This window comes from Ostrea edulis, chromosome 2 (assembly GCF_947568905.1).
Source record: "Ostrea edulis chromosome 2, xbOstEdul1.1, whole genome shotgun sequence".
Taxonomy (NCBI): Eukaryota; Metazoa; Mollusca; class Bivalvia; order Ostreida; family Ostreidae; genus Ostrea; species Ostrea edulis.
The window spans coordinates 86518924-86536427 of NC_079165.1; the positions used below are offsets into that span (position 1 = coordinate 86518924).

Below are 17504 nucleotides of genomic sequence, written 5' to 3' on the forward strand. Positions count from 1 at the left end.
TCCATGATTAATCGATACATATTTTTGAATTAGCAGTTTTTTAAAACTATTGATATTTAGATTTTGTCATTTCAGCAAGTTTTTATCTATTTTTATTATTCTGTTTAACGAAAATGTGTGATTTTCTTATGTTAATATATACTTCTGTTTTTGTATGTCTGACATCTTTAAAAAGGTGGCAACATATACATTTTCTTTGGTTATTAATTGAATTAAACTATATTGAGTGGAAATTAATAAAGTTTTTCCACTTTTAACCATTAATATTGATAAGTCACATGAGGATGGAGCTACCTTAAACTTTCAAAGCCAACCTGTGAATTTTCACTTTCCAGCAGATTTTATTCCTTTTGCAAATTAAATCAACTTTGCTATGTATTTTTCAGTGGCTACGACTTTGGGTATCTTTTGCTTTGTATTTTTCAGTGGCTACGACTTTGGGTATCTTTTGCTTTGTATTTTTCAGTGGCTACGACTTTGGGTATCTTTTGCTTTGTATTTTTCAGTGGCTACGACTTTGGGTATCTTTTGCTTTGTATTTTTCAGTGGCTACGACTTTGGGTATCTTTTGAAGATTTTGACAAATACACAGTTACCAGCAGAGGAGGCAGACTTTTTTGATTATCTTAGGATTTACTTCCCAAACATCTATGATGTCAAGTATCTAATGAAGAGTTGTAAAAATTTAAAAGGAGGGCTACAGGAAGTGGCTGAGCAGTTAGAGGTAAGGAGTGGGTGGGGGTTTATTGAATTCTTATCACTGTCTCCATGTACTGTATAAAAACAATTTCACGTTGTACAGTGAAACTTCTCTCAACCGGCCGGCTCTCGGACCGGGAAAAACGGCCGGTTTAGAGTGATGGCCGGGATACCGAGAATTTAGCAATGATAGACGTTTTATCTCAATATTCACAAAGTAGGTACTGTTCACTTTGATCTGGTGATCTGTGATCTATGATCAATTATCGGTAGAGATTAAATTAGCCCGCTTGTACCTAAAGGTAATTATGAATTACAAGAAATATTCTCGTTGAAATCATCTAATTTTAAACTGAAAATCTATAACAGGATACATAAAGAAAACACAGAGGCCTATTATTGGAATTCCTCTTACCTATAAAATCTTTGTTTACATTCATCGCTTATGTCATTAACAATTTTGTTTTGACGTTTTTAAAAAGTACAGTAGTAAATATGAAATTGTAATTTGAATATTTCTTTGGAATTTTAAGTCTATGGAAACCAAGAAAATTAATCTATCTTTTAATAATTATCATTAACAGTCATGGGTTTGTTCTTTATTAACTACCGCTTATATCCATACTCTAGTATGATACAACAATATGGTGGTTGATACTGTTATCATTTAATATGTTCCTAACTGTTTTACATTTTGTACAGAATTTGGAAGGGTCACTTGGATTAGCTAAGTGTCAATTAACACCCTTGACAACACAGGTAAACAATAGAAATTAAGGAGGCCACTAGTGTTTTTCACACCTCCTGTTGATTTCCCACCTGGCCAGTTGGTCAGTCAATTTGCACACCTGGAGGATCTTGATCAACCTCTGACCAAAATTTTCTTGTCTTCAAAAAGTGGCCAGTATGTTAAGGGTAAATTACACATGTTTGTTAACAAATGTACTTTAAAAAGTGGCCGATGTCCGGTTTTCAGGGGTGGCCGGTTTTGTAAGACTTTCTTTGTAAGGAAATGTTAAGATTTATGCCGGGACTTTGAAAATCAGCCGATATTCAGGGAGAACCGGTTATCTGAGGGGCCGGTTTGGAGAAGTTTCACTGTATTCAATAACCACTTAGAGCTGAGCTGAATTATTTGTACTGGTAATTATTTCATAATTTAATGCTCCCAGAAACAGAGATTCAGGAGCATAAAGTTTTTGGCCTGTCCATCTGTCTGTCTGTGGCAAAAACATTAAACCTTGGCCATATCTTTTACACCATAAGAGGTAAAGCTTTCGTATTTGGTATGTACATGTATATTCCTTGTGGCAATACCTTTCCAATGATGTACCAAAATCTTTGATCTGGTGACCTTAACAATGACCTTTGACATACTTTAAGAAAATTCAAATATAAGCGATATCTCTCAAATTACAAGAATTACTGTTTTTATATTAAGCAGGTGCATTTTTTTGTGAGAGAAAACTTTTCAACAATACCAGATTTTGTGACTTTGACATTGCCCATTGACTTGGTGTTGGGAAATTTATAAAATAAAAACCTATGTCTTACAGTTCCACTTTGTTATAATCCAAGGGCATCAGTGTTTCACAAACGTATCTTGTTTGTTGTGACGTACATGTAGTGTTTGGTCTGTCCATCTACTGTCTGTTTGCATGCTAAAACGTTAACCTTGTTCACAACCTTTGAATGGATGATGATAAGGCTTTCATATTTCTCATGTGCCTTGTGACAAGACCTTCATTTGGTACTAAAATTTTTGACCTTGTGACCTTCACCTTGGATATAGGGCTTTCATAATTTCTCATGTGTATTCCTTGTGACAAGACTGTTGTTTGGTACCAAAAGTTTTGACCTTGTGACCTTCACCTTGGAGTGTGACCCACTTTTGAAAAACTTGAACCTACATGTAGTCCTAACTCTGGTTAGTAATATGGATTATATGTTTTACATTTGTATCCCTTCTGACAATGCCTCTCTTGTAGGTATCAAATTCTTTTACCTCATAACAGTGACCTTGGAATCTGAACTATTTGGAAAACTTTAATCTAGAACGTAATTTTTTAATGGTTTGTGATATATGACTTTCATATGTAACATGTTTATTTCTTTTGATAAGGCCTTTCTTTGGTACTAAACTTTTTGACCTCATGACCTTGGAGTTTGACCCATTAACAATTTAACATAGGCCATAACATGGTTGGTGATATAACTTTCACATTTTACGTGGGTGTCAAGACATTTCTTTTGATACCAAAATTTATGACCTTGACCTGGGAGTTGGATCTATTTTAATCAAGTTTAACCTTGGCCATAACTTTTGAATTGTTAGTGATAGTGTTTTCTTATTTCATATGTGTATTTCATGTGACAGGATCTTTCTCTGGGTATCAGAATCATTTTGCTACCGTATAGGGGCGTCATTGTTTTACAAATGGATCTTGTGTTGTTGTTTTTTTTAAATTTTTCCATGATAACCAGTCTACTTACGAGCTTAAATACTTGTATTTCATTTATTGCAATAAAATTTATCCAGCATTGCATTCTCTCATTTCTGTGTCACCTGATACTGTATATACTGGCCTATAAGTCAAAGTTTTGGGAGCTAAAATTTGGTCCAAAACTCTATATATCCGACTTAAAGGCGAGTCCTCAGAAGATCAGTATATTTCTGAAGCGGCGTAATGTATAGTTGATTTTTTTTAACTTGACTTCGACGATTATTATGATTGATTTGATTTATTTATTTTTTTTCATGTTTCTTAATTACATTTTATGTATTTCATTTTATTATCTTTTAAGCCATTCAATGTTGCTTTTATTCCTTATAATGTTTTTGTGTTTTTTTCTTTCTTCTTACATATATGTTATTTAAGTATTTTAAATTGTACAGTGCTTTAGAGTGATTTTACTAATTATATAAGGTGCTTTATAAATATTGTTCAAGGATAATAATTAACGTCGACTGGACATATTACATTATTTATGTATTCTAAGATCATGCATAAAGTACGAATATTTACAAATTTCGATGATTTTATTTATCTTAAGTGTATATTATTGAAATTGATTTGTTCAGAAAATGAAAAGATATTGGTGCATTTCTCAAATATTTTTTGAAACAGGTGAAAACAGCATTGATTTGAAATTGTCAACGGATTCTTGCAAAAAGTTATACCGGCTTATAAGCTGGCCAATAGCATATCCCTCCAAAATAAACTAAATAATATACAACAAACTTATAGGCGAACCGACTTATAGGCCAGTATATATACGGTATGCACAGGTCACTTTGTCATCTGTCTGGTTGTTTGTCCTATCCTCTAATTTTCCCCTCTATATTGGCTGTGATATTTCAGTAACACATTCTCATTGAGGAAGAAAGTAGCTAGCATTTTAGATGGTAAAGTCATTTAACAATTACAAGAATCAGTGATGCCCTCGCATACTGATGTCTTCACAGGTACCACATCTGTTTCTTTGAAGTTGAAGACTAATCATAAAGTTTAAATTTAAAGATTAGGACACATGTAGAGTGTTGTAGTGATTCCTGTTAATGATTGCCCTGTCTTACATGATTCTTATTAATGATTATCCCTGTCTGTTGTAGATCACTAGAATAGGCCCTCAACACCAAGCTGGTAGTGACAGTTTGCTGACCGGAGCTGCATTCTTTAAGATGAGAGAGGTGTCAACTGAATTTTATTACTTAACAATTTCAGTTATTCACATGAAGGCCATTGTGGACCATTGCTATAATGATTTAGCATCCTATGATACAGATAATGTCGTAAATTCATCAGGATGTGGGGTCTAAAGTGAATGAATGACTAGCCTGATTGATAGTATGCAGAATCATCTTAACACCGATTACAACACATTGGTCTGGGCCACAACTTTGTAATAAAGTGTTTAGAAGCTCATATTTGGCATAAGGAATGGTTTTAGCAAGACGGTTTATTATGAACATGAACCAATCATTTTGTCACGGTCAATGTCAAAGAAAAAAATAAAAACCATGTAGCAACAATAAAAATTCTCACTTATAGGGACAGGATCATGATTTCTGGAAAAAATATTTTTCATTTTTGATGTTAAACATTACAAATATATAACTTAATTAATGTTTACGGCCAAAATTTTGACCTTGTGAATGCAAAAATAAAAGCAATGTTTTAGCCTTAACTCTGTGTTATGTAAATAAAGACTCGAGTCTTTGCATGTATACAAACAAACCAGTAGGATGTTAATTCTGTGATCTAAAGCATCTTAAATTTGCAGTCACAAATTCAACTTTTAGGTGACACACCTAAAGAATACTTAAAGTGTGATAGATATAACAATGATATCCATTTCTTTTGAAACTTCATAAACAATAACATACCACAATCTTTGTTTACAAAACAGATAATAAACTCTCTGAAATGAACTTCTTTGATAATGTACAACCTTAATTATTTGTGAAACCTTTTAAAACACATTAGACAGTAGATTTTGATCATTGATAGTGAAAAACAAAATTGGGGGGGAAATCGTGAATCAGTCCCTTTAACACAAAGGAAAAATAAAAGGTATGTAGCGACAATAAAAACTCTCACTTAACACAAAGCCAAAAGGAAAAAATAAAAGCTATGTAGCGACAATAAAAACTCTCACTTAACACAAAGCCAAAAGGAAAAAATAAAAGCTATGTAGCGACAATATAAATTCTCACTTAACACAAAGAAAAAAATAAAAGCTATGTAGCGACGATGAAAATTCTCATTTAACACAAAGGGCCGCTTGCGACAAGACAGTTTTTCTTGGTTGTGATATGGAACCTAGGTCAATTTGTAAAAACCCGTTTGAATGTGCCCAACTGAATATTAGTCGTACAACAAGGCTGAAAACTAACTTTTCAGTTTGCCAGTCAAACAGGACTGACAGACATGTGTAAGTTTTGAGCCCTGTATTGAGGCAGTTTTAGGACTGACAGACATGTGTAAGTTTTGAGCCCTGTATTGAGGCAGTTTTAGGACTGACAGACATGTTAGTTTTGAGCCCTGTATTGAGGCAGTTTTAGGACTGACAGACATGTGTTAGTTTTGAGCCCTGTATTGAGGCAGTTTTAGGACTGACAGACATGTGTAAGTTTTGAGCCCTGTATTGAGGCAGTTTTAGGACTGACAGACATGTGTTAGTTTTGAGCCCTGTATTGGGGCAGTTTTAGGACTGACAGACATGTGTAAGTTTTGAGCCCTGTATTGAGGCAGTTTTAGGACTGACAGACATGTTAGTTTTGAGCCCTATATTGGGGCAGTTTTAGTGTCATGAACTCCTTGGGTTGGTATTCTTTCAGCCTTGATTCACTTTTTGTCAGCATTTGTATTTTATTTTTTTGAACAGGAAAAGTTTTTGATATACAATCTGTACTTCTTATCCATATTTACAACTGTACACCATAACTTTATTATGACACAATGTCCTAAGTCTGTTGTAAAAACCTCCCCATTTTCTTGTAAATACTGTGATGTTCCAAATATAGTAGAGGTACTCACATTTCCTTGTTAATGTTACGATGTTCAGAGTCTGCATTATAGACCTCCCCATTTCCTCGTTAATTACGCGATGTCCCGAGTCCGTGGTAGAGACGCTCATATTTTCCTTGTTAATGTCACAATTTTCCCAGTCTATGTTAGAGACCTCCCCATTTCATCGTTAATTACGCGATTGGTGTAAATTTATCAATGCTGTTAAAGGAATATTTGGAAAGAAATAATCATATATTAAATAAACTTTATTTTGTTTAGTGTGTAGGGTTGATTATCATTAATCGATGGACAATGCACCTAGCAACACGCAAGTGTAGTGGCTTGATTTTGAGCATTGCATGCTGACCAGATGTGAGCTATATAAGATAACGTTAATAAAACAAGTGAAATATGAATTATTTGGAAATTTTGTGAAAACGATCATATTGATCAAGCCTAGTGAAACAATCTACAAAGGTACAAAGATAATATTGTGATTTTTCATCATTCCATTTAGTAGTAGTTTTCAGTGTTTCCCTGTTTATCGAATTCCAGATGTTCTTTGAAGATAACATCGATGACGCCAAATACTGTGGGCATCTTTATGGACTTGGTACATCTTATGTTCAGAATGGCTCAGGATATGAAAGTTTGACAAGTTATCAAAACCACAACTCCACTCCTACACTAGAAGACTCCAATTCAACGTCTGCAGGCTCATAGACTGGTGACTTTAGTCTTCTGCAAACTGCAGTCAGCATCCAGGAAAAGAAAATGGCAGCATTTTCATGGATAAAAACTGTGGCAGCTACTAAGAGGAAAGATTAACACTTTGAATCCTTAATCTTTAAAAAAAAATTCTCTGTTCATTTGAGAGAGTCAGCTGACAATAGATTTTTTTTTATTAGCATCAAAATGCATTGAGCATTGTTATGGATCTCTAAACATGCAGTTCAAGAGGATTTGATTAGTTTTTGTCCATTGGTGAGGGAGACGAAAACATCCGTTTATAGAAGAATATGTATGGTTTTCCATTTTAACATGAGAATTTAAAAGAATATGTATATAAAGTTGGTTTCAAGTCAATGATTATCAACCTTCCAAAACTTAAGAAATGAAATGCATGTTGGAAAAAACAAACTTTTAATTCCTTAACTTTGCAAGAGAATTTTTGAGCAAAATTCATATCTGGAACTTTTGTTTAGTTTTGTACAAGGTTAAGGAGAGCACTATTGTATTGGCAGATCCTGATAAATGGCGTCATTTTCTTTGCTTTGGTAGACGGCTGCCAAAATCAATTCTGCATGTGGTTTTATCTTGGTTTGAATATTCTTTGTGATAGAGAAAATGAGATGTATAACATTTTTGTATATTAATTGTAAATATTTACGAAGAGTATTCAAAACTTGAGGAAAACGTGAATATTTGCCCTTTTCTGTAAAAAAAAAAAAGGGATGATGTTTATTGTCAGAAATTTACTGTATACATGTTCAAATGGGGGCCACAAATATCTAAAAAAAAAAAAAATCATTTTGCACTCAAAATTCTGTGCAGGGATTCTATGCTTTTACATTCACATGCATTGCAGCTATGTTGCCAATTAAATAGTTAATGTGTAAATGATGTGTCATGGATGCACTAAATAAAATTTTTGCGAAAGAAAAAAAGAACCTAAAATTCCATTTGATGATGGATGTTTTGACATACACGTGTAAAGTGTAATATTATGTGATTTTGCTTTTAATTGCATTTGTTGATATCTTTTTAATGGTCTAATCTGTGATTAATTATTGTGCAATTATCATACATACAATGTTAATTCTGATCTTAAGTTTTTGGGGTTTTTTTTTTATGAACATGATGAGAAGGTAATATATGATAGTGGTAAAAATTTTATTAAAAGAGGTCGGTCAATTTTTCCCTGCTTAGTGATTTTGTCAGCGTATCATTAGTTTGTTGTTTTTTTTTACATTAAAAAATTACACAGGATAAGACAGACTGAAGAGTAAATTTGATGTTTGGAACATTCATTCTCATTTGGAATTTTAGAAAAAAGTCTGTCGTAAGGTAGGAATTTAGGAGCTGAAAAGTATCAATTTATTTTACATTCATTAAGAAGTTAAAGCACCCTTTTAAATTAAATGCTTAATTAATGGACATGCATTTTCATCCAATATTACTGTTTTTATTTATAAGACATCAGCCAAACTTGTGGTTGACAGTGTGCAGGCCAGAATGCTTGCAGCTGTCAGCCTGGTGAGAGGTTTTAAATGGATTTTAAACAACAGTTTAAGTACGAGTGCCATATGACAAGTAAATTGTTCAGGTGTTTATGTCGCGGATGTAGCACTTGAGAAATTTGATTTGTCATACATCGTGTGTGGAGTAATATCCTAGGGACAATTATTATATATGTTCATATTAGTAATTAGTGATGAAGAATAAATCGTTACTGATGATTTAATAGGTATTGGACATGTGGATTGTTTCTATCTTGTTTCTCTTACTGTGGATATGGTCAGAGTTTTCCTATTTTACAATCTAAAGGGCTTTCATTACATATTTTGTCATTAAAATAGACAGCTTTGATCATATCCTTCATTCAGATGTATTTTTATTTTTTGAAAGGTCAACACATATGAGGGTCATTGCTAAAGTTTGATTTTTTAAATGAATTTTTATTTTAATATTATCTATTACTTAATCTATGTACACTTTGTACTGTCATCAGAGAAATCAAATCGTGATCTCAACTTAACACTGACGCAGGTCAGTCCACTTTTATTTCACTAAAATCCAGAAAAAATGTTTTTCTTTGTTTTAAGTTTTTAAATGTCTCCCGCATTCATATTTGTTTTAAAAACATACATATTTGTTTTGTCATTACATTGTGCAATTTTGTGATTGGGCTTTATTTCTCAATCACAGTGAAGAAAGAATTGAATTACTATTTCATGAATTTTGCCGCATTTTGAATAAGAGACTGTGATCTGTTTTAAATGTCAAAATGTGTTGAAAGTTTTTTTTATTGGTTGTCGGGTTGAGACAGTGCATAGGTCAATAGTAACAACAAGATGCCAATTATAGACCGATTATTGATATTCGTCCTTTTTAATTGCCAATGTGTAATTCGTCTCAAAACTCTTGACACCCAGTGTTAGAACTGTTGTTTAGGTCGGGACCAGAGGGATGCCTCCCCCCTTCATTCTGTTTGTGTGGTGTATGGGGTTTTATTTTATTTCTGCTTGGTTTTTCATCATCTGTATGTTTAAAAATTCCGTGTAGATGCCTGTCTTTTTACAAACCCTGTTTCTGTAATTTAAATTTGAAATCATTTCAATGACAGGAAAACTTCTGTGGTAATATTATAAGCAAAAATGGAGATATTTGTCATTATCATGCATTGTGTGTTGTATCAGTACGTTGCCATCATTTTACAATTGGTATGGCTTTTATGAAAGAATAAATGCACAGAGACCTGTTGCTATCTCAGGTATATAATTTAATATCTACATGTACTTCAAATTTGTAATGCTCATTTCTTGTTTTTGTTGACTTGCCTTTGTTCTGTATGTGTGACTTGTGTGTGAAGGGGGAGGGGTGTAGTGTAGGTTGGGCTGATGTCTTGCTGTACATTCTGTGTGGCCCCTTATTTTACTGTCATCTATATGTAATACACTGGTACTGGTGGTCTTTTTATGAATTGTAAATAAAATGTCACGAGGACAACCAATCCAATCAAAGCATAACCCAGAGTTTGTTGTTTGTCAGGAAGACCAATCATATCCTAACCTCGAGTTTGTTATGGTAGCAGGGGACAGTTTCGCACTATAGGCCCGGTCAACTTTTTCAAAAAATGGAATTACCCCGTATTTGAAGTGATATTACATGTGTAAAAATGTATACAATAATTTTAGGATGCATGTCAAATGTAGCTGAGTGCTTAGTAAAAATGTTGATATACAACATGTAGGTGTCACCATGATTCCTAGCATATAGATGGGTGCAAATACGAAACTAAGACACGTGGTCAGTTGCTGAAGAAATTCCGGTGAAAACATGCAGAGTCTAGCAAAAGGTCTGTAGCTGTGAGGGAAGGTGGATGGCCCCATATGAGAGGTAGATTTTTGAGAAGGGCAGATAGGGTTCTTGATTGTGCACAGTGTCTAAATCCCCATGTTTGGTACTGTGATGGTGTGGGGGTGGTGTGGATTAGCCCAAATGAGGGAAAATCAAAGCAAAAAAGGGGAACCTGCTCGGAGCATGTTTTGTGCACCAGCACCAGTATTTATAGATTACATGTAATTTAGGGTCATAATTTATTAATTACACTAATATGAAATACAAGTATTGACATAAAATGGAAATGTGATTTTTCATTAGTCTGTCATAATCTGACTTTGGTGTATACCCCCTATCCACATGTTTCAAAACCAAAGAAACTGTCCCCTGCCACCTATTGTTTGTCAAGAGGACCAATCATATCATAACTCGGAGTTTGTCAGGAGGGACCAATCAAAGCATAACCCGGAGTTTGTTATTGTTTGTCAGGAGGACCAATCAAAGCATAACCCGGAGTTTGTTATTGTTTGTCAGGAGGACCAATCAAAGCATAGCCCAAGGACTATTGAAGCATGATTTATCACAATAAATACATTACCTTTATAAATTTAGATATTCACCTGCTTGCAGTCTTGTGTCGGAAAAAAACCATGTAAACAAAAAAGCACCCTTCGTGACCCGCCACCTCTGACTTGCTCAGAACCCAACATCCGGTATCATCTTTTTTTTCCCGCCGTTGTGGAGTGCAGTCACGTTTTTCTCGAGGAGGAAAAGAATTTTTTCTACTTGCTGTTTTTGGCTAAGTATTGCATGGTAGTTTTTGATATTACATTATTAAGCAATATGGCGAATGAAGGTGAAAATGTTAAATTACCTTTTATTGCTGTAGAGGGTGAGTACTGGGACTCTGTTGACTCTAGAAGTTTTGGTCCCATGGAATCTGACCCTTTTCTTTCTTATGGGAATGTCATGGATTCCCCAGGAATTCCTCCTACCCCGGTTACTTCGGTAGGTCAACTTAGAGTTACCTCTACCATTACTCGACCTCCTTGTAGTCCGGTGGTTAGTTCTCGCCCTGAGAGTTTTCCTTCGGGTAACCGTAGGGATACGTTTTATCGGTCTAGGTGGCCAGCTAGATTTCCTCATCCCATGTATCCTGTGCCACCTTATCCCTACTCGACTCAACCTGTGTGGTCAGGGCAAGGTTTTGTTAGTAAACCAAACTTAATTGAGTCCTCCAATAAGGACGAGATTAAGTGTTTGGTTTCCTCTATTCAGAAACTTGAGGCTTCTCTTTCTTCAAAATTCAAGACAGTGAAACGTAGGCTCGATTTGATTGAAAGCAAATCAACTACGTCCCCCACTGTTCCTGGGGCTGCTCTTGTCACCCCTCGGCCCGCTTTTGATAATAAAGCGGACGAGGAGGATGACTCATTGTCTTTGGCTCCCAGTAGTCAGGAGGCATCTTTTCTCAGTGATAGTTGCCTTTCTCCTGTTCCTTCAGTTGATGAAGTTGGGCTTTCTCAGGATCAACTTCCTGTAGAGAATCTCACTCTTAAAGCTAAAGTGTACGCAATTCGTAGAGAATTGTCAGGTCCCGATTCTTTAGTTTCTCCTCCCAGGAGTTCTCACAAACCTTCTGATTTTCAGTCCTGCTCTGGTCTTGTGAGAGATTCTTCTAAGTCGTATGCTTCTTTTCCCGAGTCTAGTCATTTTAAATCTGCATTGGCTTCCATTAATTCTCATCTTGTCGACGATCAGATGTCCTCCAATAAGGCCTCTAATTTAGTTAAACAAAATCTGGCTTTTAGTACATCTTCTTTCCCTGGTAAGGTTAGAATGAAGTATTTTGATATTCATGATGTTTCCTTGGGAAAATCTCAACCTGTTTTTGATAAGACTTTTTCCAATCTTCTTGGTGCTAGTGCTAAGTCTTCTGAGGGGGTCAAGTTATCTCAGACTTCTTATTCTAGGTCGGAGAACAATCTGCGGGGTGTTGCCGCAGCTTTACAGTATGCGGAACACTTTCTTGCTGCTGCAGGTGCCTCTCTTAAAGATAAGGGCGAAGAATTTGATGATGTTCGTTCTTTTCTTCTCCAAGTAGATAGATGTCTTTGCACTTCTCAGCTCTTGAATCTTGGCACTATTGTCAATTTTTCTTTAGCTAAGAGACAAGAGATTCTTCAAAAATCTAACGTCTCTGAGTTTCTTAAAGACAACCTACTTTTTTCTCCTCTTCATAAAGAGCAGTTATTTGGCATCTCTTTACGCAAATTACAAGAGGAATTACACAAAGAACCTCCTACTGTTAAAGTAGATGTACAACTCAACAATGGTAGTTCTAGGCGTGTTTCTTGTTCTTCTAAATCAGACGCTTCTAGAAGTAAGTCGCAAGGTTCTGCTAAATCTGGCCCTTCTCTGCAAGGTTCACGTAATCTTAAGAGAAGTAATGAGCATCGTTCTTTCCCATCGGCTTCTGGATCTAATAATAATAAAAAAACACCAAAGTATCCAAGGGTAAGAAATCTCAATTTTGATGCCTCCCCCCCTCCTGTAGCACAAACCACTCTTTCCGAGGAAGTAGGTTTTCCCTTTCCTCATCTTCCTGTGGGAGGACGCCTCTCTCTTTTTCTTCCTCATTGGTCCCGTCTCATTTCGGACAAATGGGTTCTTTCTGTGCTACGGAGGGGTTTAGAGCTTCAATTTCGAGAACAGCCTCCTCTCTCTGCGGTTCCTCTGGAATTTTCTATGACCAGAGACCCGCGGAAAAATCTGTTGTTGCAAGAGGAAGTGTCTTTACTTCTCCAAAAGAATGTATTGGAAGAAGTAAGTCCACCTCTAGGTTGGGGGTTCTACTCTCGTCTCTTTCTTGTACCCAAAAAGAATGGACAAATGAGACCTGTGTTGGACCTCTCTTTTCTGAATCAGTATCTGGTGATTCCACATTTCAAAATGGAGACCAACAGGTCGATCAGAACCTCTCTCCATACAGGGATGTGGACGTCTTCTTTAGATCTGACGGATGCTTGCTTTCATGTCCCTATAGCTCCGGCTTATCGGAAGTTTCTTCGTCTGGTCTGGGAGGGCAAGGTATATGCCTTCAGGGCAATGCCTTTTGGGCTATCTACTGCTCCTCTAGTGTTCACAAAAAAATTTCAAACAGTGGTTGCGTATCTACACTCCCAGTCCATTTTCATCCATACATATCTAGACGATTCTCTGATCAAGAATTTTTCTTTCAACCTTCTTCATCAACATACTCATCGAGTTATTCATCTTCTGTTGAATCTGGGTTTCCTTATTTCTTGGGAAAAGTCAGAGATAGTTCCCAGTCAGAGTTTCATTTTCCAAGGGGAACACTTTCGAACAGATCTTGGGATAGTTCTTCCTCCAGAGGAGAAATTTCTCAAGCTTCAGTTTCTGTTGGATCAACTACTTTCAGCCAAACATGCTTCAGCTCGCCAGTTTCTACAGCTGATAGGTTTTCTGATTTCTCTGATGGACATAGTACCTTTAGGTCGTCTTCATATCCGTCCCATTCAGTGGTATCTTCTGGAATTTTGGGTACCAGCCTCATAACAGTGGGAAGCTGTTATTCCCATTCTTCCCAGATTGTATCCTCATCTTCTGTGGTGGTCAGTGAGAGAGAATGTTATGATAGGTTGCTCGCTAGACCCCCCAGTTCCTTCTATGACCCTGTTTACAGATGCTTCTCTGACAGGCTGGGGAGCTACCCTGGAAGGCAGAGAGGCATCAGGTATATGGTCCGGTCTCCAGTTGACAGAACACATCAATTTACTGGAGATGCGGGCTGTTCTTCTGGCATTGAAACACTTTTCCCAATTTGTTCAGGGTCAATCTCTGATGATAGCCACAGACAATACAACAGTAGTGGCTTATCTGCAGAATCAGGGAGGCACACATTCTCAGTCTCTTTACCTTCTGTGCAAAGAAATTCTGTTGTTTTGCCGTTCCCTGGGAATTCGCTTGTCAGTCAGGCATGTTCCTGGCAATCTGAATCTAGTAACGGATGCTCTCTCAAGGTCACTGCATCCAGTGAATACAGAATGGGAGTTACATCCAGCAGTCTTTCAGGAGATCTGTCTCAAGTGGGATCGTCCTCATATAGACCTCTTTGCTACGCATCTGAATTGCAAACTGCCAACGTTTGTCTCTCCGATTCCAGACAACAAAGCTTTAGCAGTGGATGCAATGTCTTTCGATTGGAAGGGGATGTTTTCTTACATGTTTCCTCCTTTTCGCCTCCTTCCCAAGATTCTACACAAAATCAGGGTAGAAATTTGCAAGACCATTCTTATTGCTCCAGCATGGCCAAAACAATCGTGGTTTCCAGATCTTCTTCAACTGTGTTGTGCGAGACCAATTCTTCTTCCTCTCAGGAAAGATCTTTTGTCTCAATTCAAAGGCAGGAAAGTTCATCAAAATCTTTCCAGCCTCCATCTACACGCATGGTTACTGTCAGGGAATCTCTCAGACAGGATGGCTTTTCTGACAGAGCAGCCAAACGTATCTCTAGTTCGGTCAGAAAATCTACAGGAGCAATTTATGCTCTAAGTGGAACATCTTCTGTTCTTGGTGTTGTTCAAAGGAAATTGATCCTCTCGCAGTTACTGTCCAACAGTTAGCTGAGTTTTTAGTCTATCTGTTTGAAGACAAAGGTTTCTCTCCCTCTACTATTAAGGGCTATCGTTCAGCTTTATCTAGAACTATAGCTTTGTCAGGAGGTCCTGATTTTGGGAAGAATGAGTTCTTGTCCCTCATGGTCAAGAATTTTTGTTTGGAACGACCTAGACAACGTAGGTTGGTTCCATCATGGAATTTAGCTTTGGTTCTTAGGACTTTACAATTTCCTCCTTTTGAACCTTTATTTTTAGCTCCCTTTAAGTTTTTGACCTTGAAGTGCTGTTTTTTATTAGCTTTAGCTTCTGGTCGTAGAAGGAGTGAGATTCATGCTTTCTCCATTGCAGATTCTTGTCTCAGATTTTCTGCAGATAATTCTTCAGTTACTCTGTTGACAGATCCATCTTTCTTAGCCAAGAATCAGTTATCAGACAAAGGTTCTGGACCTATTGTTATTCCTGCTCTACCTAAGTCATTAGGTAATCAGGATTTATGTCCAGTGCGTACACTTCAGAAATATATTTCTGTTTCGTCAACGCTCAGACCTTCTGGTTCTACTAGACTGTTCATTCCCATTAAGAAAGGTCTAAGTGATATTTCGGCTAAGACTATTTCTACTTGGCTTTGTCAGACTGTTAAGATGGCTTACCAATCTTCATCTCCAGAAGCCTTGTCTCGTGTTCAAGTTCAGGCACATGAAATTAGAGCCTTGGCTTGCTCCTGGGCTATTTTCAATTCCTCCTCTATGTCGGAAATCATGTCAGCTGGTTATTGGAGGTCTGATAGTACCCTTTATAACCATTATCTTAGATCTATGCCTCTTCATAGTGACAGTTTGTTCTCGCTTGGACCTCTAGTTTCAGCTCAAAAAGTGGTTTTTCCTCCTCGTTGCCAATCTCAGGGGGATTCAGCTCTACTTTGAATTCTGCTTATCTAAATTTATAAAGGTAACGTATTTATTGTGATAAATTCTAAAGTTTTAGTGTTAAAATTTGTATTTGTTAAATAAATACTTACCTTTATAAATCAGAGGTCCCAACCCACCTCCCCTTCATCCCCCTTCTAATTTTTTGTTTTATGTCAAAGAATAGATGATACCGGATGTTGGGTTCTGAGCATGTCAGAGGTGGCGGGTCACGAAGGGTGCTTTTTTTGTTTACATGGTTTCTTTCCGATACAAGACTGCAAGCAAGTGAATATCTAAATTTATAAAGGTAACGTATTTATTTAACAAATACAAATTTTAATGCTAAAAATTTAGATTTTATCTTACCACGACTTTACCTGCGATGAACAGCATACTGAACATTTAACGTTTTAAATTTATTTTAATCATTTTAAAATGCATTCATCAAATACTGCCAAAATGAAAGACTTTTTTTAAAAGATTGATGCAATAGGGAAATTAGATGTAGGAAAAAGAAAGACGCGTCTATGCACGTGCAATTTGCATGTTTGATCAAAGCTGACCAGGAAACTATACTGTAAATCATGATCAGGAAAAACACAACTTTTAAAGTATAAATCTCTTCAACATTTTATCTAATATTCGCAACTCTAGTTTCAAATTAATTTCTAAGATGTTTAGATACAAGTTGACTTTATAACGCGTCAGAAATAACAAAGCTAGCAGCAAGAGCCTATATTGAAATGCCTACAACATAAAAAAGTTGACAAACGAACACTTTATTCAGATATTTAGGTCTGACATTAAGAGACTTGTACTGATGTCAAATCCTAAGACATTCGATTGATTAATTGTACATGCATATTATTTAACGCCCCACTCGAGAATTTTTCACTCACGTGGAGACGTCACGATTGCAGGTAAAGTGTGTCAAAATTTAGACCTATGATTGGCGCTTACCGTCTTTAAGCAGGGGGATCTTTATCGTGCCACACCTGCCGTGACAGGGGGCCTAGGTTTTTGCGGTCTTATCCGAAGGACCGCCCCATTGAGTCGCCTCTTACGACAAGCAAGGAATACTAAGGACCTATTCTTACCCGGATCCTCACGGGATTAAGACGTTAGAGGAAGCCACCAGATACGCAAAGAGAAGAATGTCACAATTTCTCTGGAACAAATACTTTGATGACCATGACAGCCGCCTGCAAAGTAGATAGAACCTTAAATCTTCAAAAGTTGGTGGCAGATTTTACCGAGCAAGTGAGTGTTATGGCTACCAGCCTGAAACGCCCAACATCAACAGAAAATGGCATAATTGCCTTACAAACGAGCAGAGGAGGAGTACGCCATCGAGGAAACGAACGAGGTAGAGTTAGGGGAGCAAACAGAAAATCTGATCGGAATCTGCGCTGGACGGATGGCCGACCAATATGCAACTATTTCATGAAAATGGACCACATTGAATATGCTTGTCTAGAACAGAAAATTGCGTGAAACTAAAGTCTGGTTCTTTGAAAGAAGGCAAACGAACAGGAGCGACGAGAGGAAACCCTCTCTAAGTGATAAAGACTATCATAGAACAACTCAGACCTGGAAAACCTCTCTTAGTGATAAAGACTATCATAGAACAACTCAGACCTGGAAAACCTCTCTTAGTGATAAAGACTATCATAGAACAACTC

General features: G+C 36.6%; 2 protein-coding genes across 4 annotated transcripts in view; both read left to right on the forward strand.

Annotated features, from left to right (window-relative positions):
• Positions 1–9961, forward strand: part of LOC125682545 (CCR4-NOT transcription complex subunit 7-like) — a 30875-nt gene extending 20914 nt beyond the window's left edge. For 2 of the 3 annotated variants that reach the window (XM_048923184.2, XM_048923185.2), the window contains 3 exons: positions 547–724; positions 4313–4390; positions 6768–9961. In XM_048923184.2, the coding sequence (XP_048779141.1) occupies positions 547–724; positions 4313–4390; positions 6768–6935 (424 nt within the window). In that variant the 3' untranslated portion in view covers positions 6936–9961. Of the gene's footprint in view, positions 1–546; positions 725–4312; positions 4391–6491; positions 6541–6767 lie in introns of all 3 variants that reach the window. The other variant, XM_056155306.1, reaches the window with a different exon arrangement.
• Positions 9962–13928: 3967 nt separating this feature from the next.
• On the forward strand, positions 13929–14849 carry LOC125680102 (uncharacterized). The gene has a single exon (XM_048919542.2). The coding sequence runs from the start codon at positions 13929–13931 to the stop codon at positions 14847–14849; it is 921 nt and encodes a 306-aa protein (XP_048775499.2).
• Positions 14850–17504: the final 2655 nt, after the last annotated feature.